The sequence below is a fragment of the Tachysurus fulvidraco genome, chromosome 10 (genome assembly GCF_022655615.1).
Source record: "Tachysurus fulvidraco isolate hzauxx_2018 chromosome 10, HZAU_PFXX_2.0, whole genome shotgun sequence".
Classification (NCBI taxonomy): domain Eukaryota; kingdom Metazoa; phylum Chordata; class Actinopteri; order Siluriformes; family Bagridae; genus Tachysurus; species Tachysurus fulvidraco.
Genome location: NC_062527.1, coordinates 23,216,590 through 23,239,532, shown reverse-complemented (window position 1 = coordinate 23,239,532; position 22,943 = coordinate 23,216,590). Strand labels below are relative to the sequence as shown.

Genomic DNA, 22,943 nt, shown 5'->3' with positions numbered 1-22,943 from the left:
TTTAATGCAGTTTTTGTTAATAATTCATCCTGGCCACTAGGGGGACACATAGGGATATGTCCTGTAGGGGATAAAACAGGAAGTTGAAGAGTAAAAAGAGAGATCCTGTTTGAAGTTTCCTCATGCTCGGTGAGGAGGGCCATCTTACCGGGGTTTTGAGAAGCTTGATTGTCTTCCTGCTACAAGAGGATTATTTTGTTCATTTGTTATGACTATGACCATGTGTGATTGGTATGGACAGATGTAATGCTTGCTCGGCTGAAGAAACTCTATTTGGGACTCTGATCACGGACCTTAACCTCCAACGCCTTCTGGTCATCTACAGATAAGACTGTTTCTGTTTACTGGACTATCCTTTGATCTCACTTGTAATGGACTTAATGTCTGTTGGGTGTATATATAGCTCATGGAAGCTTAAAAAGGTTGTATGTATGTATGTATATATTTGTGTGGCTTGACAAATTATGGGATGTGGGTATGTTCAATATGTTGAATACAAATGAAGCAACAACAAAAGAAATGGTTCCCCCCTTGTAATTAATATAGCATGAACAGTGCAAAGTAGCTGAGACTGTTATTATTATTATTATTATTATTATTATTATTATTATTATTACAGAAACTTTATATTATTTATGAGGTGCTACAGCTCGGTCAGATATCTGTAAAATCCTTAACAATGCAGTAAATGATTTATTGTACATAAGTTCTGGACATGGTGTAATTATAGACATTGTACAGACAGTGCATTAGAGTGAAAACACAAAAACCCTGTAGAACCTGAGGGACAAAGACAATCTGAAATGTAAATATACTGCACTGTTCATCCAGCTTCTTCAAATGACTTCCTTTCATTAAATACGTTCGTGTGAGTATGAAAAGTTTAAACATAAACTCTAGGCAAGTTTTACTGGTGTTGTGAGATACTCGTTATTCCAGATCTACAGTGGAAAGTCACTCCTATTTCTGGTAAAGAACATTTCATCCTTCTTTCCATTACTACAGGAAAAGAGAAAGTAAAAGCTAACTGCAGTCTGTGGTTGTAATACGACACTATTAATGTCGCTGGACGAAAGGACCGCATCAACTGTGGCTTAAATCTTAATAGTCAAGGAAATAATTATCTTCTATCTGTAAGGTAAAGCTGAGTTTTGAATTCTTCTCTTTGTTTCTCTAAATCTGTGATCTGTTCTGTCAGTAGTTTAATGTTCTAGACTCTGCTCTGTGTGATAAACACAATCACTGATCCTTTATTCACACTGATGGACCTTTTCTCTAAGAGCAGATCCTTTATTTCAGAGACACGATTACTTATTCAGATGGAGGATTAATGTTAAGGTGATAAACATCCACCTAATAGTTTGCATCAGGATACTAGTAGAACAATTATTATATGCTTTACTTGTTTCTAAGACAACACAACAATGGGTTAGCATTCATAAAAGGTTCTTAGAAAAACGAAAAAAAAAAAATTTATTTTGTTTACTCCTCACAAATATTAGAAATAATTAAAAATAGTATCATCTTGATTTCAGTTCCTATAAAATATGGAGAACGACCTACTTTACCCTCATGCATTTCTTTCATTGTCTGATAAACATCATGTTTCCTGCTATAAAATGTGTACCAACATTTTGTGATGTAGATCCTGGTTTGGTTTATAAATCTTGAGGGGTGCATTAGACTAGTTCACAGATGGCAGCTAAGTGCATAGAATTTTACCTAGAAGCTTTAAATTGCTTAAATTTAAATTTAAATCTGCTGTGTAGCTAAGTTGTCTTTGTTTCCACCAAAAGTCACCACGACAAGACAGACAGTAAGTTTGTGTTCCTTTCATAGAAAGACATTGGGAATCATTAGCATGGATACTATCTTTTTGTTGTTGTCTCGCTTCATGTGCATTAATGTGTATGTGGTGAAGTGTGTGCGCGTGTATGTGCGCGTGTGTGTGCGCGTGTGTGTGTGTGTGCGCGTGCGTGTGCGTGTGCGTGTGTGAAGGGTGTTTGGTTTTGTCCACTATGCTGTTGGCTTTGCGGATGCAGTGTGTGGTGTAAATGTCCATGTTGTAGGTTCGACCTCCTCTCTGTATGCTGACTTGTTCATTCTTGCTGATGAGATCCAGACCTTGTTCAGTCACGTGTCATTTCAGGACTGGACTTCTGCAGATCTCTCTGTCAGGTTTATCTATGAACGCAAGTTGTCCTCTACAAATGATCCAAAATGCAGCTGCATGACTTGTTTTCATTCAGCCTAAATTCTCACATATTACCCCACTGCTGTTATCCCTCCACTGGCTTCCAGTAGCTGCAAGCATCAGATTTAAAACACTGATGCCTGCCTACAAAGCCAAAAACAGACAAGCTCCCTCTTACCTCAAAGCCCTCATCACTCCTCACACTGCACCTCATACCCTCAGATCTACCAGCACTCGACTGGTCCCACCATCTCTCAGGGTAAGAGGGAGGTATACAGCAAGACTCTTTTCTTTCCTGGCACTGAGGTGGTGGAATGAACTTCACCTAGATGTCCGCACAGTCGAGTCACTGATTATCTTCAAACATGTACAGGTGTAATGTAGTGATAGAGCAGGATTTGTAGCTCCTAGCATTGTTTAGTGAAGGCTGATTGGATTTAGTTTATAACGTGTCTCTGTTTGTTTGTTTCAGAAAATCTGCCAACACTCCACAAGAGTCTTCCAGACATCATGTCCCTCCTTTATATTTCCATCTTATGGGTCTGTGCCTGTGTGGGTGAGTGACCAGGTTCTACAACACCAACAAGACAGAAGTGTCCTTCTATTGAATCAAATATCACAACAATGTTTTGTCAAATGTTACAAATCCTGTAGATTGTAATGTTTCTCCCACAGACAGTGCAGAATCCCTGGTTACTGTATCAGCTCAAGTGGGTTCCACAGTCATCCTGCCGTGTAAAGTGCCTGAAGAGTTCAAACCAACATCATTTATTAAGTGGCAGATCGACAGAAAAGACCTTGTGTTTGAGAGAAGCAGTAATATTAGTAGGTCAGGTTCAGGATATGAAGGACGTGTGGATGTTCCTTTGGACGAGCTGCGTAAAGGAAACTGTTCCCTGGTGTTGAAGAACGTCAGATTTACTGATGACCAAACCTACTATTCCTTTACAATGGTACATGTGGACAATACTGAAGCGAAAGAAATTACCAGAGTTAATCTCTCAGTCTATGGTGAGTAAACTGTTCAGTGTAAAATATTGACTAATTATAGAAGTCACAGTGTCTCAGATAACAGAGCTGGAAATAAGGAACAATAACAACATCTATTATAGAGAGGAATCAATACTTTATTTAGAGTTAACAGATGATGTGTTAGAAAAATACACAAATACAGACATAAATAAGACACAGACAATATTTTATTTGTAGAAAGTTTGTCAGAAAGGTTCAGAGGTCATCTGGGTGAGATTAGAGATGTTCATCAGGACTGAGATCCTGCAGCAACAATTAAAAAACTTTTACTTTCATGTGGACAAGAACAAGTGATCAGATATGAAGCTCACAGGACAACAAAAACAATCAGTTTCTGTAAAAGAAATAAAAATATAAAGTTCCTAACATCAGATCATTTCCTAAAAGGTTTTTCTGTGTCTCTGAAGCTCTTCAGATATCAGCTCCAGTGGGTTCCACAGTTGTCCTGCCGTGTGATTGGGGTCATCTGTCCATCAAAACTCCTGACGTTGTGTGGCTTATCGATTCTGAGACTGTGTTTGAGCGAAAGGGTAAAGATTCATATGAGGGTGAAGGATATGAGGGTCGTGTGGACGTTCCTGAGGACGAGCTGCTTAAAGGAAACTGTTCCCTGGAGATGAAGAACATCAGTGTTAATGATACAGGAATCTACAGCAGCTCCATGATTAAAGACACACAGGAACCTGTCTTGGTCCAGAAGGTTAAACTGTCAGTTGTTGGTAAGTGGATTAATCTCAGACGATACTGAGTACGACACATATCAGTACACAAAGTTTAAAATGTCTGGAAAGTTACTGAGTGACTTGAGCAGCATGTTTCCTGTAGATGTCAGTGTTTTTCAGTCCTGGTTGAGAGAGAACTACACAGTTTAATGTTCCCACAGATCATTCTAAAGCTTTTCATGGCTGTGTTAGACTGAGTGAGGAGAACACACACCTCCTGTCCTGTATTTCACTACTGTTTCAGCACACACTCAGTCACTTCCTCTCAATAATCAACACTCAATCCTCATCTAAGAGCCTTGTGATCTGATAAAGTACTGAAATGGTTCTTAACCAATAACTCTGATCTGACATTGATAAAATATCTTCACTTTCCATTTCCAGTTGATTAAAACATTATAAATGTAGAATAAATGAAAGTGATCCAGTGTTTGTGATCCTTTCACTCTGAACAGGGTTTCATGGAAAAAGCAGTACATTAGGATGGAAAAAGGAACCTGGTTAGATTTTAATGACATGACAAGGGGGTGTGTCTAAAGTACAGGGCTTTTCTTAATCTGGTGTGAGCTCCAGTTCAAAACATCTCTTATTGTTCCTGGATAAACTTTAATAAAACACTTCATATTATTATAGCAGCGCAATACTGATTATTATTTAAGGATCAGTGATGACATCATCTGCATGTATGGCTGAAAACCACTGAACAATATCAGTAAATGTAGTCTGATGTTTGATAGATTTTCTTTGAGGACACGTTTTCCTCAGCACTGTACTGATATCTCTGTGTGGTTTAATGTGTGTTTTAGACCACAGTGTTCATGAGGGAGGATCTTCATTAGAGGATTCAGACTCACACCAGACTGGAGGGAACAACTGGATTATTATATGTGTTGTGATTGTAATCATCATCATCATCATCATCGGTGTGTTTGTGTACTGCTGCTGTGTGAAAGGTAAAACTGGTTAAAATTGTAGATTTAATGTCTGAAAGAATCAGAGTGAATTTTTGTGGTAATTGTGTTTAACATGTGCCTAAATTTATTGTATAATATTATAATTTTTAAATATTTATCTTATGTTTCTGAAAACGGAAAATCATCACCTATCATCAGGTCTCAGATGTGCCAGAAACTCCACTGAACAGGTACGAAAACATTCGAATAATTAAAAAGAAAGAGATGAATTAAATTGTAACCACTTTTTTGTTAAACAGAAGAATAAAATTGGGTTTTGGTTGTAGTTCAGGTGGGGAGTTTACAGAAACATGGCAACCCTCCCTGCCTACTTTGTGTTACTGTTATTTTAAAGGTACATTAGACAAGATCAGAAACTTTGGCCAGAAGAAGCATTTTTTTTACTTTAAACTTCTGGTCATTCTGTGGTACTTTTATTTAACTTTCTTGAGGCACTTGCTGCTTCATCATCTGAATCTGAATCTCTCTACAGAATGAAAATGTTCATCGTGACACTGAGCTGCATGACATAAGGGCCAGAACAGATCTGGACAGTGTGACGTACACACCAGTCGCCACACAACCACAGAGTTAATGACCAACACAAGGTGGCACCAATTATTTATTTCTTTTTTATATCTCTTTTCTCTAGAGATTAACTTTGCAATTTTTACGTTGTAAAGTTTTTTCACCACCTTCTCCTCTCCTCTCCTCTCTCAGATGGTCTGCTCTGATCTCATCATGGATTTCAGATCATCTTAAACTTTATCCCTGAGCCACTGAGCTGATGTTCATCTCTGGAGCTTCATCACCATGTCAGGATCTTCTGATTTACTGCAGAACTCTCAGATCACACATCATGGACCATCAGTTACTCTTCTATCTAACCTGACTTGGTCTTGGTCATGTGATGTTACACTAAATAATGAACCGTGAACAGCTTTAATTTTTACATTTATATTTTTATTTGTTGTTTTATTTTGATGTAGTTTGTTGTGTTTACATTGCAGCAGTAAACACAGTATGTACAATGGCTGAAGTCATGTGTAGGAACTTTATAGCTGAGGAGGATTCTGGGTTCAGCTCCTCAGTAATATAAATTAATATCATGTACAGTTACTGAAGTTTTATTACAGGAGTGTTTCTTTTTACTAAATCTTACTAAAACTTTTTTAAAATTTAATAATAATAAATAATAGTTTGCGTGCATGAGTGTGTGCAAGTGTGTGTGTATGTGTACTATATAGGAGATATGTGCTAGTTACTAACAGATTTATAAAATGAAGCCTTTATTTTTGTCACATCTACATTACAGCACAGGTTAATTATTTCTTCATATACTTTATATTGTCCCATAACTTTGTTTGAGGTGAGCCAATACCATGGCATTCTCTAAACAAACTACTTATAGAGTGATGCCTCACTGCCACAGACTACTGAATCATTCTATCAGACCAACACCACTTTGGGGTGTTTTACAGGAGCAGATCAGGAAACCTCCACAAAAATATCTTGGCCACTGTTCTGTTGGAGAAATGGCTCAAAGTCCCTCAGGCCACTGTGCAGGACTTGTATCTGTCATTCATTGTTGTGAATTAGACGTTTTTCCTTTTTCCTTTATACTACATTTCCCACAATCCTCTGCAGACTGCATCACCGTTTTAAGTGCACTTCATTACCCATAATTCTCAGCTGAGGTCTATAAATAGACCTCATTTCCTTTTTTCTTTTGCTTTTGTGCATTTGTGCCATGTGTGTTTGAATCTTTTCCATTAGATGTGGTATGTAAGTTTTCTATTGTATTTTTACTTGAATCTGATGGGTTGTATACATGTCATTAGTAGGTTTACAGATATTATGTTTGCATGATTTCCATCTTTATTATTATTTGTGAGCCTGATTTCTCTGTTGTATCGTTTAGGAATGAGTACATCAGAGGGACAGCCCATGTTGGACGTTTGGGGGACAAAGTTAGGGAGGACAGATTAAGATGGTTTGGACATGTTCAGAGGAGGGAGAGTGAGTATATCGGTTGGACATGTAACTGCCAGGCAGGAGGCAAAGAGGAAGGCCAAAGAGGAGGTATATGGATGTAATTAATGAGGATATGAAGCTAGTGGGTGCAAGTGTTGAGGATGCAGAAGATAGGGATAGGTGGAGAAAGATGATTCGGTGTGGCGACCCCTGAAGGGAAAAGCCGGAAGAAGAAGATTGTGTGGTGGAAATTCTATTCTATTAATCAAAGATAATAGTTCAAGTGAACTTTCCCTAAGTTGCAGAGGAGAACACAGCAGAATCCTGTGGAATATCAAACTTTTTTATTCAATACACTTGCAAGTGTGAAGTCAGTCTGTCCCAACCTAAGTCTGAACAGAGTGAGTTAGTTGGTTGTTGAGGTAGTAGACTATTTATACATTGAGGTAGACAAAAGATCCGTGTGTGTGTGTGTGTGTGTGTGTGTGTGTGTGTGTGTGTGTGTGAGTGTGTCTTCCACTGTGCGTGACTTCCTCCTATCTTGTCCTTGCATAAGCAGTGCAACGGTCACGCTGTTAGTCTCCATTATTTCCACACACCTGCAGCCTGCAATGTTCTTGTTTCTTCTACTTATTGTGCAACTGGAAACAGTTCAGTTCCCCTTTGTTATCCTTCTGTTCCTAGTTTTCGAATGTGTGTGTATTAGTGTAAGTGTATTAGTACCGAATGTTCAATGTTCATTTTTGTTATTTACAACATTTTCTATTACAATTGTTTGTAGTGACCAGAACAGCATCTTTACCATCCTGTGTATCCTAAACATTCCACTTATCCTGTAAAACCTGTGTACTGTGCATCCAGTTTTATTGTCAACAAGTTGTTCTGTGTCTGTAAATTGAACAGTAAACTCCAGGAAATGTGTTTATTCGTAACATGAATGAAACAGATCCTGGATTATGAAAATAAATCTGCAGCACTAATCTGAGTGTATGAGGCATCGGGTCGTGTCTACAACATTATAAATCAGTGGGATGAGGTTGGCTAACAAATCTTGCAGTCATGCATGTCAGGTTCTGGAAGAGTAAAAAGGGGTAACACAAACTTCTAATTGTAATGTGTCTGTCTGTGTTTTCCCCTTGTTTCTGTCTGTCGTCTCTCCCTGATGTTAATTGTTGACCCCGCCCACCTATCTGTTACCATGGACACTAATTACATTAATTCTCTTCCCCAGGTGTTTTGTCTTAGTCCTTGTCTGTCTCTGTTTTGTGATTGGTTCTCGTTCACCATATATACTCTGTCTGTTCACTTCAATGTTGTTGGTCGTTGTTGGTGTGTGCATGTCCATGTTCCCGTTTCCTGTTTGTTCCGCGTTGCCTGCCTGTTTGTTTGTGTTTTGTTTAGTAAAAACCTTTAAACTGCATTTGGATCCTCACTCGCCTCTGTCTCACCGTGTCACTTCGTGACAGAACGACCAACCTCCAATGGATCCAGCAGAACTCCTGTTTTGCCTACGTCAGGAGGACGCCCCAGTTGAGGAGTATACGGAGGTATTCGTGGACCTATGCAATGAGGTCAACTTTGGGGAGAAGGCCCTAAAAGACATTTTTAAGCATGGACTAAGGGAGATACTGCGGTATCTGATGCCGTCTACCCGGGAGATCAAAACATTCTCAGAGTTCGTCAACCTGGCATTGCTCCTGGACGGGTCCACGCTAACCTTGAGCACTGTAGAGACGGAAGCCGGCCGTAAGTATTTTTTGGGGGGGGGCAGCAAGCATCGGGATCCGTGGGCCACAGAGTGGAATCAGCCACGGACGCCCGAATTCTCCACAGTGCCTCCGCCCAGACCAGTCCCGTGCACATCCGTGATTGAGCCAGTTCCCATGGCTACCGTACCGGCGAGCTCGGCTGAGGTCCGTGCTAACCGGCTGGTCTCCAAACTGGCGGATACCCTGATGAGGTCGGCTCGGGCGGCCGGCATCCCTAAGCCGCCAGCTGGACCAGCCGGGTTGCCGGAACCAGCCGGGTTGCCGGAACCGACCGGGTCGACGGAACCTGCCGGGTCGATGGAACCTGCCGAACCGACCGGGTCGACGGAACCTGCCGGGTCGATGGAACCTGCCGAACCGACCGGGTCGACGGAACCTGCCGGGTCGATGGAACCTGCCGAACCGACCGGGTCGACGGAACCGACCGGGTCGACGGAACCTGCCGAACCGACCGGGTCGACGGAACCGACTGGGTCGAAGGAACCGACCGGGTCGAAGGAACCTGCCGAACCGACCGGGTCGACGGAACCGACCGGGTCGAAGGAACCTGCCGAACCGTCCGGGTCGACGGAACCGACCGGGCCGAAGGAACCTGCCGAACCGTCCGGGTCGACGGAACCGTCCGGGTCGACGGAACCTGCGGAACCGACCGGGTCGGCGGAACCGACCGGGTCGAAGAAACCGGCCGAGCCGAAGGAACCAGCCGAGCCGAAGGAACCAGCCGAATCGGCCGGGTCGACCGAAATGACTGAGTCAGAGGACGCGGTCGACATCATGACACCCAAACTACCTGAACTCTCTGCCTGGCCTGAACCTATGCATGTTTCTGTTTTCCTGTGTTTTGCTTCGCTGGACTTGCCAGCCCTTCTACCTCCTGTCCCTGTTCATAGGCCCAAAGCACCACCCTGGCTGCCAACTCCGTTCCGGTCTCTGGCTCCGCCTCCAGCACCACCCTGGTCTCCGGTCCTGCTCTGGTCTCTGGCTCTGCCTCCGGCACCACCCTGGCCTCCTGTTCTCCCGGCGCCGCCCTGGCCTCCTGCTCTGCCGGCGCCGCCCCGGCCTCCTGCTCTGCCGGCGCCGCCCCGGCCTCCTGCTCTGCCGGCGCCGCCCCGGCCTCCTGCTCTGCCGGCGCCGCCCCGGCCTCCTGCTCTGCCGGCGCCGCCCCGGCCTCCTGCTCTGCCGGCGCCGCCCCGGCCTCCTGCTCTGCCGGCGCCGCCCCGGCCTCCTGCTCTGCCGGCGCCGCCCCGGCCTCCTGCTCTGCCGGCGCCGCCCCGGCCTCCTGCTCTGCCGGCGCCGCCCCGGCCTCCGGCTCTGCCGGCGCCGCCCCGGCCTCCTGCTCTGCCGGCGCCGCCCCGGCCTCCGGCTCGGCTGGCGCCACCCCGGCCTCCTGCTCGGCGGGCGCCACCACTACACGAACCCGACCCGCCCTCCCCCCCTGGTTGCGCCTTCGCTCCACCCGCCTGAACTGGGTTTTGTGGACTTGGGAGCGTCTGGAAGCCGCTCGTAGGGGGGGGGCTCTGTAATGTGTCTGTCTGTGTTTTCCCCTTGTTTCTGTCTGTCGTCTCTCCCTGATGTTAATTGTTGACCCCGCCCACCTATCTGTTACCATGGACACTAATTACATTAATTCTCTTCCCCAGGTGTTTTGTCTTAGTCCTTGTCTGTCTCTGTTTTGTGATTGGTTCTCGTTCACTATATATACTCTGTCTGTTCACTTCAATGTTGTTGGTCGTTGTTGGTGTGTGCATGTCCATGTTCCCGTTTCCTGTTTGTTCCGCGTTGCCTGCCTGTTTGTTTGTGTTTTGTTTAGTAAAAACCTTTAAACTGCATTTGGATCCTCACTCGCCTCTGTCTCACCGTGTCACTTCGTGACACTAATTATGTTTTACTGGTCCTCTTTCTAGAACAAAGAGTGTTAAGATTATTAGAGTTAAGAGTATAAATTTACCATCATGCATTCTGCACTGCCTTCAGGTAGCTCATACACCAAATCAAATCCAATTTTATTTGTCACATACACATATCAGAGTATCACATACACATACATCAGAGTAAAAGTCAAGAACGCACCAACTCCCTCTTACCTCAAAGCTCTTATCAGTCCTCACACTGTACCTCGCTCCATCAAACCTACCAGCACTGCTCCACTGGTTCCACCATCTCTCAGGGTAAAAGGTAGGTACACACCAAGTAGATGGAGGTAGGTATTCTTCTCAGTTCTGGCATCAAAGTGATGGAATTAACTTCCCGTAGATGTCTGAGCAGTTGAGTTACTGGCTGTTGCCAGATTACAGGTGAAATCCTCCCTCTTATGTAATTAAAATAAAAAGCTCCTGAAAAAGTTTTATGGTGACGGTTTCCTAAGTCTGTGTCCTAGTGAACCAGTGTTGTTGTTTCATTGATAGAGATGTCAAAGCACTCTGTAAAAACACTAACCACGGCTGTCTCTGAAAGGGAACAAACCAGAACTCATTATCCAAATCAATAGCTGAAAACAGCAGTGTGAGTTTGGCACGCTGTCAAAACACTGCTCAGGTCAGCTAGACATAGTGGAATGCAATCAATACATGTATTAGTTACATGATAATAAACTGTAACTCCAGAGACATTTTTGTGCACTTCCTGCTACAAGAGATAAGGAGCTGCAGGTTTTAACTACAAACCTCAATATTTCCTCAATAGCTTCCTATTAAAATGTAGTTTTTTCACTGCTGATGTGTAGCAGGATGTTAGAGTGAGTGGTCTTCATCCAAGAGCCATGTGAGCTGATAACATATTGAAATGGCTCCTGTATTAATAATAAAATATTCATAGCTATATTTTTTGGGTCTAGATGAGCCATTTTAAAGTTTGTGCACTCATGAGGACTTTAATTAGCCAAAAGTCAATCTTATCACCATTAGCTAGCAAGCTGTAAGCTACTCCAGGGAAAGTCTGTGATATACATGCATCTGCTTTGACCTTACACTAGACTAGACTGCTGTCCTTGTTCATATTTATCTATGCAACTAATGTTTATTCTTAAAATAAAATAATAATAATTTGTAAATGAATGTCAAGTATTTAATTCAAATCAATTTAACATTTATGGCATTTGGCAGAATCCCTTATCCGAAGTGACTTACATTTAATTTTATACAACTGATCAATTGAGGGTTAAGGGCCTTGCTCAGGTCTCTAACACTGAATACATTAATGCTGGTTCACTAGGTTACATACTTAAGATACCATGAGTTTAAAACATTTGGTCAAAGTTACAATGAAAAAGTGTCAAAGGTTTTTTTTTTTTTTTTTTTTTTTTTTTTTTAAATGCAAAGGATAAGGAAAGAAGTGCTAGTTGAAGTGCTTCCTGAATAAGTAGGTCTTCAACCGCCGCTTGAAAATAGCCAGTGACTCGGCCTTAACTCCTTAATTCTGTTTCTGTCAAAAGCTACAAATGTAATGTGTGGAGGTGAAGGTTGGAGTGAAGAACTGGAGTGTCCTGCACTGAGCCCTGACTGGAACTGGAGTCTCCTTGACATCCCAACATCAGAGTCTGATCTCACTGATGCTCTTGTAGCTGAATGATTCACACAAAACCCCACAGTTGTCTACATCTAATGGAAAACCTTCCAGAAGAGAAAAGTGGAGCTGATTATAACAGCAAAAGGCAGCAAATCCATTTTAATGTCCACATAAAGCACTTATTAGTGTGATAATGTGTCCTTATTCCTCTAACCCTGTAGTATAAATGTATAAACGACAGGTTTATTAACATTTATCTTTGTTTTGATATAGAAAATGTGCAGAGACTGTTCTTCAAAACTTCTCTCCTTTCTACTCACGTCTTGGTTTGCTAACTGTGCAGGTAACGAACTTTAATAAAACATTCTGAGAAATAAGACAAAATTCCTGAAATGTTGCTAAATACTCGTTTTTTCATCTTCCTCTGTCTGCAGTTCCTCAGAATATATCTGTTCGAGAGGGATTCACTGTTGTCCTGCCGTGTAAATTTAAGGTCATGTCTCTCCAGAGACTGTATGTCGGGTGGCGCACGGATCAAAAGGTGGTGTTTATGCGTCTGGATAACGACTCGTATCAGGGTGAGGGATACGAGGGTCGTGTGGACGTTCCTGAGGACGAGCTGCGTAAAGGGAACTGCTCTCTGGTGATGAAGAACATCAGTGTTACTGATGCAGGAATCTACAGGAGCTACCTGAAGAGGTTCACTCAGAGTGTAGAACTCTCAGTCGATGGTAAGCCTCCAGACAGACGTCAGAAATAAGGAACGGTTAAAAAACTCATTTTATTTCTTTCACAATTTATTTCTACTTATGATTTATGTTATTAGTTTTCTTTATTAATGTATTACATTTTTCACATATGATTTAATGTTTTATATCATTTTTATACATCCAAGAAAGTCGCATTGTACTTTTTATCCATTCGTCATTACATTTTAATCTCCAGAAGACAAGATCTTCTTCTCACTTACATTATAGCAGCTTGTCATGATACGTCTATAAGCCAAAAAACACACAGCTTGTGACGTTACTGAGAAACTGAATGAAGAACTGCTTCCACACACACATACAGAAAGAAAACACCATATCAATGATATAAAAAAAAAAATCTGTAAGCTGTTGCTATAGAAACAATAAGGTACCAGAGCAGATTAATATAAAACAGAGCTACAGTCAGGGCTGCTGTTAGAGAGAAGTAATCAACACCTTCTGACCAATCAGAGTCCAGAACTCAGCAGTGCTGTGGTTTAAAGATTAGATTAGATTAGATTAGATTAGATTAGAACCGTCTTCACATGGCTGATGTTATCTTGGCCTGTAGACTTTTATTTACATTACAGAGTTTAATTTCTTTTTTTCTTTTTTTTTTTATTTCTTTTCTTCCTTCTATGTTCTCTGCACACAAAGAAACCCCAGAAAAGCCATCTGTCTCAGGTGAGAAGAGGAGATAATACACTGAAAACTGAAATGCTGCAGAACATTTAGCATAAAGCAGCTTTGAGTTTAAATCAACACCGTGAGCTCAGTAGATTCTTATTAATCAACATTCTTTTATATTCTCCATTTAATTTAACATTTATTTTGAAGGTTATTTTGTTTTACTTTTATTCAGTTGATTTTACTTTTATTTTTTACATTTTATTTCTTTATGTATGGCGTATTAAAAGTATTCCTTGTATTTACAGTATAGCAGTATTTGTAGAATATTGTTCTGCATGTATACAGAATGCCAACATGATGTATTTCTCTTTTTACTGGATAGAAATTAAATCACAGCACATCAGAATTTTATATTTAAAATGTGCAGAAATAAAATCCCATCTAATCTAAACAAATAAATAAATAATCAGTTTGGAGTGAAAACTTTCTGGGGTCCTGTGTTTACAGTGTGGGAAAATAATTTCTTCAAACTTCTGCTTTTGAATTCCAACCATGAATTTGTCTCCTTCCAGGTGACGCAGGAGTGAACTCTCCTCATCCGCTGGTCATCATCACATCACTGCTCACCTTTTTACTCTTTCACGCCTGGAGTAAGGAGTTAAAGTCATCACAGCCTCCTGTGTAGTGAAGACTCAGATATACACTGTAAAAAACACTGTAAACTTTTCACCTGGAGGAAAATTCACCTTTCTGTTGAAAGTCTGCAGTGTTGAACCATCGTGTCATGATCTAACAAACCATCAGGATCAGGATCAGACAGATAGCAGGAAAAACAGCTGATTTAGATATCAGAGGAAAAATCAGTGAACTAATTCTGATCCTGAAACAAATGGAAAAGTTTGGAATTGGAATTAGATTTTTAGATGCTGTAAATGTTTACATCTGTTTCTTTAGTTATTCATATTGGATAGATTCGTTTGGCTTTATTATGTGTAACATTTATACTATTTACTGGTGTCGTTTCTAGATTTTTATTGGTTCCAGTATTTTTTAATGAACATTTTATAGCTTAGTAACTTTTTATGAAAAAACAAAAAGCACAAAAAATAAACAGTACAGAATATTTGCTGCTCTACAAAGTTTCAGTAACGTTATAAAAAAGATTAAAAGTTGTTTTGTGCCAAATCTAATAGATGTAAACCCTCATGTGAAAAATCATCACTAATGTCCTCTGGCCACATGTGTAACTGAAAGGGAAACCAATGTTTCACTTTAAACAAAAAAACGAAAAAGAAAAGAAATACTAGATGTTTTTTGTAGGTTTTTTTAAAACTTTGAGCATTTAGACCTTTCTTCTATTCAAAAGGAAACAAAAAGAAAAACCATTAGCCTGTCACTGTGTCATTCAGGAAATACAGGCTTCATGAGCATGACCTTATATTGAGCAGAATCTTCCATAATGTGAAGTTAATGGAGTTAGTTGTAGATTTTGTCTACATGTCTATATAAGGAGGAATGTCTGTTGTATTTAAAGCCTATTTTCCTGACTGTTTTTTGAAAATGACGCTCTAAATGAGTATCTCAAAAACTACAAGGTGTATTTAAATACTTCTGATGAAAAAATAAAGGTAACACATGAGATTGCTGCAAATAAGTATATATTCCAGATCAGAGTAAGAGGATGGAACACAGCAAAAATAAAAAAATAAAATTTTCATCTGACATTTCACGACATACAAAAATTTTAGACCGTACATCAAAAATGTTGTTAAATACTGTATATATTAAAAACTCCATGAATCTATTTTATAACATCTCACCATTAACGATTTATTTATCTATCTGCATCAGCGATATTTGAGAGAAGTTTTAGTAGTGGCACACACTCCTGTGCCAAGCGGTGTGTGTGTGTGTGTGTGTGTGTGTGTGTGTGTGTGTGTGTGTGTGTGTGTGTGTGTGTGTGTCATTTATACTGTTGACATTTATACTGTTGACATTTATACTGTTGACGCTCCTTTTTCCACCCCGGATATTAAACACTGTCTGTAGTCAGAACAAGTTCTTGGTTTCTGCATTGAGTGCTTTTTGAACTGTCTTTTATTATTCAGTTCTTAAGTGTGTTGGTTTTAGTAGTGTCACACACTCATGTGCCAAGTGGTGTGTGTGTGTGTGTGTGTGTGTGTGTGTGTGTGTGTTGGTTTTAGTAGTGTCACACACTCATGTGCCAAGTGGTGTGTTTGTGTGTGTGTTGGTTTTAGTAGTGTCACACACTCATGTGCCAAGTGGTGTGTGTGTGTGTGTGTTGGTTTTAGTAGTGTCACACACTCATGTGCCAAGTGGTGTGTGTGTGTGTTGGTTTTAGTAGTGGCACACACTCACATGTTGGCACACCCCTGTATATGAGTTTTCTCAGCTACTGAATTATAAAACCTCATATAATTGATTTATATGTCACTATTTTGCACCCAAATCTAACAGTTTTCAGTTTGTTTTTGACTCTCACCACCTCTAACTACACTACAGTGTGCAATACTGTATGCCAGTCTGTATACTGTATGCGCATAGGGAGTGGAGTGTTTGACTTTGTTCAGTCACAAGCAGCTTCAGGAAGCACAAAGTCATTTCTCCTGGAATATTTATTCATATTTCTTTTATTATCTTGAAACACCAAAGGTAAGAGCACAAGTGGTGTCATGGCTGCTTGGATGTTTTGTGCTTTTGTCCTTGTTTTTCTGTGAATATTGGTCACACAGTGATGATCTTTATACTATTGGATTTTGTAGAATCTCATATTATTTTGACTGAAGGCTGTGTTTGTGTCACGTAACAGATGATTACAGATTAAAAGGTCCTACAGATTACATGTTTATGAAGTTTATTGTGCGTCCTTTTAAGTGCTTGGTGCTGAAATACCGTTTTATTTCATGGAGAATCCTGTTTTTAGTCGCATAGTAAAGTTCTTTCCCGTTGTTTTGACGTGTGTGTGTGTGTACATATATAATACATAAACATATCTGAAGCTCACTTACATATTTGGACCATAAAAATTTTGATAAAAAACTTCAGTATGTGTGTGTGCATGTGTGTGTGCGTGTGTGTGTGCACGTGTGTGTCCAAGCGTTTGTGTGTGCGTTCGTGTGTGTGTGCGTGCACTCACGTGTATGCATGTGTGTGTGTGTGTGTGTGTGTGTGTGTGTGTGTGTGTGCGTGCACTCACGCGTATGCGTGTGTGTGTGTGTGTGTGTGTGTGTCTGTGTGTGTGTGTGTGTGTGTGTGTGTGTGTTGATTTGTGTGTGACATCGTGCCACATTTTATTCTTATTTAAAAGTTAAAGCTTGGTGAAAGACTACAGGCTTATGTGTAACATAAGGCATGGCGTGTAAAATAAAGGGTTTCATTCAAAGTTCACAGAACAATTAGACTCTTATTTACATGTTTATGTATACAGCTCATGTACAAAGCACAGGGTTAGTCATGATACAGTCCCCTGGAGCAGAGAGGGTTAAGGGCCTTACTCAAGCTCAAAGCTCTGCAGTTTCTAACGAAAGAAAAAAAGAATCATTAATAAGATTTTCATGAGAGCCATCAGGGGCGGTTTCATCTTTCGGGGTTTTAGCCCTCAGTGAGAATTTAAAAGAAGAAGAGTTTTATATTATATATTATATGACTACACAGTAAGCCAAAAGTTATGGTGTTATTTAAAGTGGACACCAACATTTTATGCATGATGTAATGATGCCAGTCTTGAATCAGATCAGTTCATGTGTATTCTCTACAAACAGTGTGTCCAATGAATGCAGTCATTAATAAACTAATATTCACAAGACAAAGAACAAATCAATAAATGTTAGTTTTATTTAGTATTGAATGGATTGTTTGCATTAATATTGTGTTACAACTCTGGTAATAAGAATAGTGACATTTCACTGCTTTTGGTTGCCGTCTTTGCGTCTTTCTGTTATTAACATTATAGATAAACGCCTCCAGCTCTGACTGCGCGTGCACGCTGCACATCCCTGTGCTTTTCCGTTCAAATAAAGCATGTAAGAAAAAAATGCGTAGTGTAAAAATAAGACGATGATGTTGAAGATCTTAATAAAAGAACAAGAAGTTTATTCCAGCATAGCAGTGACAAAATACATGGCGTAATTTGGGTTCGTCGGAGTCAGAAAGAACACGAACCCAGAGCAAATTCTGCTTAAACCTTATATACAGTTTTCCCTTTTGGTAATTTAAATGAAGTTTCGCTTTGAATGTATATTGAGGGTAAGAATGGAATGTCTCCCAAATGGCTGGGCTACACCTTGTTGTCTAGATGATGTCTTTAAATGTTAATCATGGTCACTAACACCTTGTCTTGGTATTGTTACAATTGCTAGCACCCAAGTGGTCACTTTAAATGGTAATCGCGGTCACGTAGACCTTGGCTTGGTATTGTTATCAACCAATGGTAATCAAATGGTAATCGCAGTCACGTAGACCCTTTGTTCGTGGTGATCCCTAATGTCCTGCCACCATCCCCATATTTATAATTGAATCACATTTATACGTTTAGAGTCCTAAACGTATTACCTTATGATACTTCTTAGGAATGAGCTCTTTTTAGATGTGTACCTTGGAGTGGAATTTGGGTGCAATTACTGTAATTTCCTACAGTCCCCCCTTTGAAGCTTTTGGCCCTGAAGCATCACATCACTTCCTTAATACAGATCACACCTCCCAATTTTTTTTGGGCCGGTGCCCAGTGTCGGCGAAGCCCTGCCTTAGGTCGTTCCCCTTCGGCCCTCAGAGAATCTTACCCGTCATCGGAACTTCACCTCACACACGCTGGTTTTAGCTCCATTCCATAAGTCAAACATATCACAGGTTTTCTTCTTAAAATTTGGTTCTATGTAAAATATTACTTGGGTTTGGAGCAGAGACATTCAGAAACCATCACAGCCAACGGGAACGTCCCACATTGATCATTGAATTATCTGCAATTTGCCGTTTCAATATGGTACACATAAAGCATAACATAATGCATTGACAAAGAATGAGAAAGATGCATACACCAACAGCAGTTTTGAAAGTTATATCCCAAATCAGATCAGAATAGGCAATAACCAAATCACCACCATGCATTTGTTTAGTCAAGAAATTATCTTTTCCCACAAGACCTTGTTGAGCTTTAACAATATGGTCGTCTTTTCTCTGCATTAGCGACATTAGCATATTATCCAACTTTGGTAACTCAAAATCAAATTCTGGTATATTCTCCACAAAACCTAGTTGTTCCTCTGGATTCAATGACAGTGTTTGTTGGGTGATATTCACATATGGGAAGTAATACTGTCCTATTGACCAAGCTGTATCTGGTGTTATACAAAATGAGGTACCGTTAATCTGACAAAGTGTCTGGTTATCATTAACAAAGACAGAGAAGTGATCAAGAGTTGTGGTGACACATGTTTTCCTGTTTGAAACTATTACTCTTGTAAAATTATTTAGGACATGTTAAATAGATTTCACAAGCCTCATAATTAGTGTGGGGTGCCCCACATAATGGTTGTTTTTCGAAGGCATCAAACATGCAAATAAAACCAATGTAGTTTTGTCACTGCGTTCTATGTCCAGTCCTCGCCATTCTCCTGATGGTAACTGTGTGATAAACCTAAAAGTCCTTAAAGTCCATTCTTTAATACATTCTTCTGTAATATTCCCAAATTGTCCATGCTTAGAATCCTTTCAAACAATTCTTCAAATACTTTCCAATCCTTGAGATTATTTACTTGAAGATGTTCTCTGAAGAGGTGATTAACTGGTTGCAACATCACTGTGATACCTCAGGGACGCTGTTGTCAAGAAGACCTTATACATTCCTGTTACACTGTTCATCTGGGTCTGGAGATCATGCTGTAAGGTTCACCAAGACCGGAACATGGATCCATTGTAGATAAGCACTTTGGGACAGCGTTGGGCACTGCTGTCACGAGAGCTGCCTTCCTAGTCCATCCCCCACATCTATTTTTTTTTTTGACCTGAAAAACACTTGAAAAACATAATGAATTTACCTCCCCCTCTTTTTTAACACAGCACACACACACAAAAAAAAAAACATTACAAACACATACAACATAAACTTGCCTATTTACATGGCCCTGATGACTGCCATCAGCTTTTTATGATATTAATGGACCTATGTGGAATGATCTCTTACCAGGTTGACGGTTTTTAGTTTTGTGATGTGAATTTCTGCATGGTCTCTACCGGTGAGCAGACCATGGGCACTCATTTTGGTAATTCTTTACCACAACATCATCACTACTTTCAAATTTGTGATGGTACACATTCTGACCAGAATGCATTTTGTTTTTCTGACTTTGCCAAATTTGTTGAGTAGTTTGGTGAAAAATACCAGGCAAGGAGTTCCACAGATTTTTGAGCTCCTTTCTCAGTCTGTTTACTGTAGCCTGTAACTGGTGTAAATCTGTTTTGGGGCCTGATCTCTTAAGGGAAAATTTGCATTCCCTTGAAATGTGTCCCTCTTTGCCACATGAATAACACACCAGGGGGTTATCAGGGTTACGAGGGGGTAGTCTTTCCTTTCTATCTCCAGTAGTGTAGGTCTCTTTTTCCAGGAAACATTGCTGGCTCTATTCTTATTGAGATTTTTAACACCTACTGCGGATACAGGATGGGACCTCTTTGAGTTAGCATTGTTGTTGAAAAACTGTGTCATTTTAGCAATGATGTCGTTATAATCAGAAAGATGGGTTACAAACATCGACACAGCAGAACGGGTGAGTGAGTCACTTTTGTTAATCAAAGCAGATTTAAAACTGACATCATTCGGTGTGATGTATGGATTGCCACTGAAAGTTTTAAATGTCTCCAATAATCGCTCTGAAAATGCCATGGGGTGCTCCCCTGTCCTCATGTTCACATCAGATATTTTACCCCAGTCAACTGACATTACACCTAGGACTTCAAGCAGTGCTTGTTTCCTCTCTAACTTATTGGCAGTTCTAGTTTTGACTCTCATTTAACACTCCAGACAAAGTGTCTGGCAAACACACAGTTAACAATACACACGCATCACCATCTGTGAATTTGTAAATGTCAGCATATAGCTCGAAAACCTTTAGAAAGTCTAATGGATCTTGTTTGGCAGTATCAAATTTACCAATACTTTTAATCACAGCTTCTAGCTCATTGGGTTTAAACCCACTGACCATAGTAGAGGTCACTGGTTCCTCTGCTCTTTCACTAGCACGCACAGTTGGAACACAGTTGGAACATGACTGTCTAACATGACTGTCTAACATGACAGGAACTTGATTACTCCACATGCCACATACAGATGTCTTACTGGTGTTAATTTCAGTTGTGCCATTTTTTAAAAGGAATTGACAAGCAGACTTTGCTTCCTCTAAATCTTTGAACAATGTTTCCACAGATGAACTAAGCATGTGGTTGTTAGTTCTAAGGTGTACAATTTCACTCTGCATCCTAATCTTTTCTTCCTTCCAGATTATCTCACTCATCTGGTAATCTCTTTTAGATATTATCCCATCATCTAGTCGAGATTGCAGTTGCTCGTTTTCAACCTTTAATGCATTTAAATTCTTTCTAGTGACTTTATACGATGCAAGAACTGCTTGCAGTGCATTGGCAATTTTTCCTTTTTTGTTCTTGGGCATTTTGGAGTCATTTTCAAACTTAGAAATAGCCCACTCATACGGTTTATCAACGATGTTCTCTATTCCCTGACATTCCCTGAGAACCGTGTTTTGCGATGTACTTCACAATCAGCTGTTCCATTTTTACAAACTCACAGCTTTCCTTAAATCTGAGTCTTTAAACTTTACACAGTTCCTGTGACTACAAGCTATCTAGTTAACCGTTAGGCTATTTATTCACAGCTCCAGTACTTCGGACGCAAATGAACAAAACAGCCACAATACGTCGGGCTTTTAAACTCAAAGGTCTCACTGCTTCGGACACAGACACACTCCGTCTGGCCTTGAGGTCAACTACAGTAACACTTAACACTCACAAACAATCACAAACAGTAACTCTCACAAACTCACAAACAGTTTAAAATGTAACACAGTCACAGTACGTCGGATTTCTGTAATTTCTTACAGCGTCTTTCTGTTATTAACATTATAGATAAACACCTCCAGCTCTGACTGCGCGTGCACGCTGCACATCCCTGTGCTTTTCCGTTCAAATAAAGCAGACAGCTGAAGACGCACTTTTGAAAGACTACAACACACGCGTGTAAAGGCAAAGTGGAAAAAAAAAAAAAACGCTCTCAGATCAAACTGTTAAATAATTTTCTTAATAATGTTCTGCATTCGTAATTTTTGCTGTTTATTTTTGAAAGTAAAAATTATATTTATAGTTTTAGGGTGGCTGAGATCACACAGGGGGACTGAAGCCACCCTAAAAAAGGGCTAGAACCGCCCCTGAGAGCCATCATGAGATACAACAATATTTTCTTGATTATTGAATCAAAAACCACTGGAACTATAGTGAGGTGTGTGTGTGTGTGTGTGTGTGTGTGTGTGTGTGTGTGTGTGCTCTAGTTAAACTAAATTAAACTAATTTCTGTCTTCGATGTAGTTTTCTGTAACTGTATTTGTGTATTTTGTATTTATTTCCCACCTCACAAAAAAGTTTATTCTCAGAATTTTTTATTGCTTTAACCCATGAAAACATTTCCATTTAAAAAGTTACATCATTTAAAGAGAGAAAATTATAATGGCAAACGTTTTTTTTTTTAATGCACCAAAATATCTTCTGGTACAAACTATTGCCAGATCCATGGACGTTCAAGAACAATTTTGTTAAACTTTTAAATTAAAATCAATTGTTCTTTTATTGTGAGCGTTTTAATTATCTTCCAATTTGAAAATGTTTAATTGATATGATTAAATAGTGTCCGAAATGCAGTGAAATGCAAATACCAAGTTATTATGAGTCTAGTGTGTGAAGGTTTATTTATAGTTTTAGCATGATCCTCAGTTGTTGTGTGTCTTATTATGGTTTAGGTTCAGAGCGTTATGTGAGCCAAGTTTTCTGTCTATAAAGTGTTTAGGCTGAATGTGTTAAAGCTGAACGTGTTTCTGGGACTTGATTCTCCCCATGACTGGTTATTTCATGCTGCTGAAGCTGATGGTGATTTACAGTGTTATGACTTTTGTGTTATTAAAATATTACATTATACTGTATGATTATCCATCCATCCACACATCCATCCATCTTCTACCGCTTATCCGGGGCTGGGTCGTGGGGGCAGCAGTCTAAGCAGGGATACCCAGACTTCCCTCTCCCCAGACACTTCCTCCAGCTCCTCCGGGGGAATACCGAGGTGATCCCGGGCCAGCCGAGAGACATAGTCCCTCCAGCTTGTCCTAGGTCTTCCCCGG

The 22,943-nt window shown here is 40.2% G+C and overlaps 2 protein-coding genes across 5 annotated transcripts; both read left to right on the top strand.

Annotated features, from left to right (window-relative positions):
* Positions 1-118: 118 nt before the first annotated feature.
* Positions 119-22,740, top strand: LOC125145766. Of its 3 annotated transcripts, XR_007144202.1 has the most exons (9): positions 119-1,138; positions 2,667-2,750; positions 2,870-3,205; positions 3,634-3,945; positions 4,755-4,901; positions 5,061-5,092; positions 5,395-5,509; positions 5,622-7,378; positions 22,052-22,740. XR_007144202.1 is itself a non-coding variant. In XM_047819955.1 (8 exons), exons 2-7 carry the CDS (start codon positions 2,705-2,707, stop codon positions 5,494-5,496), a joined length of 975 nt encoding a protein of 324 aa, XP_047675911.1. In that variant the 5' UTR covers positions 119-1,138; positions 2,667-2,704; the 3' UTR covers positions 5,497-5,509; positions 5,622-8,092. The 3 variants fall into 3 exon arrangements, 2 of the variants coding, with proteins under 2 accessions (XP_047675911.1, XP_047675912.1); XM_047819955.1 differs by lacking the exon at positions 22,052-22,740 and having other exon boundaries at positions 5,622-8,092; XM_047819956.1 differs by lacking the exons at positions 119-1,138; positions 22,052-22,740 and adding an exon at positions 1,186-1,816 and having other exon boundaries at positions 5,622-8,103.
* LOC113638739 (programmed cell death 1 ligand 1-like) lies at positions 11,943-16,390 on the top strand. Of its 2 annotated transcripts, XM_027140199.2 has the most exons (4): positions 11,943-12,491; positions 12,583-12,879; positions 13,555-13,581; positions 14,100-16,390. In XM_027140199.2, the coding sequence occupies exons 1-4, from the start codon at positions 12,425-12,427 to the stop codon at positions 14,210-14,212; spliced, it is 504 nt and encodes a 167-aa protein (XP_026996000.2). In that variant the 5' UTR covers positions 11,943-12,424; the 3' UTR covers positions 14,213-16,390. The 2 variants fall into 2 exon arrangements, with proteins under 2 accessions (XP_026996000.2, XP_026996001.2); XM_027140200.2 differs by lacking the exon at positions 13,555-13,581 and having other exon boundaries at positions 14,100-14,819.
* Positions 22,741-22,943: the final 203 nt, after the last annotated feature.

What these genes read in the sequence shown, in the direction of transcription:
- LOC125145766 (XM_047819956.1), top strand. Translation starts at nt 2,705, where the DNA reads ATGTCCCTCCTTTATATTTCCATCTTATGGGTCTGTGCCTGTGTGG. An exon ending in AGTTAATCTCTCAGTCTATG is followed by an intron (nt 3,206 to 3,633) that starts GTGAGTAAACTG and finishes GTGTCTCTGAAG; the next exon opens with CTCTTCAGATATCAGCTCCA. An exon ending in GTACTGCTGCTGTGTGAAAG is followed by an intron (nt 4,902 to 5,060) that starts GTAAAACTGGTT and finishes ACCTATCATCAG; the next exon opens with GTCTCAGATGTGCCAGAAAC.
- LOC113638739 (XM_027140199.2), top strand. Translation starts at nt 12,425, where the DNA reads ATGTGCAGAGACTGTTCTTCAAAACTTCTCTCCTTTCTACTCACGTCT. An exon ending in TTGGTTTGCTAACTGTGCAG is followed by an intron (nt 12,492 to 12,582) that starts GTAACGAACTTT and finishes CTCTGTCTGCAG; the next exon opens with TTCCTCAGAATATATCTGTT. An exon ending in AGAAAAGCCATCTGTCTCAG is followed by an intron (nt 13,582 to 14,099) that starts GTGAGAAGAGGA and finishes GTCTCCTTCCAG; the next exon opens with GTGACGCAGGAGTGAACTCT.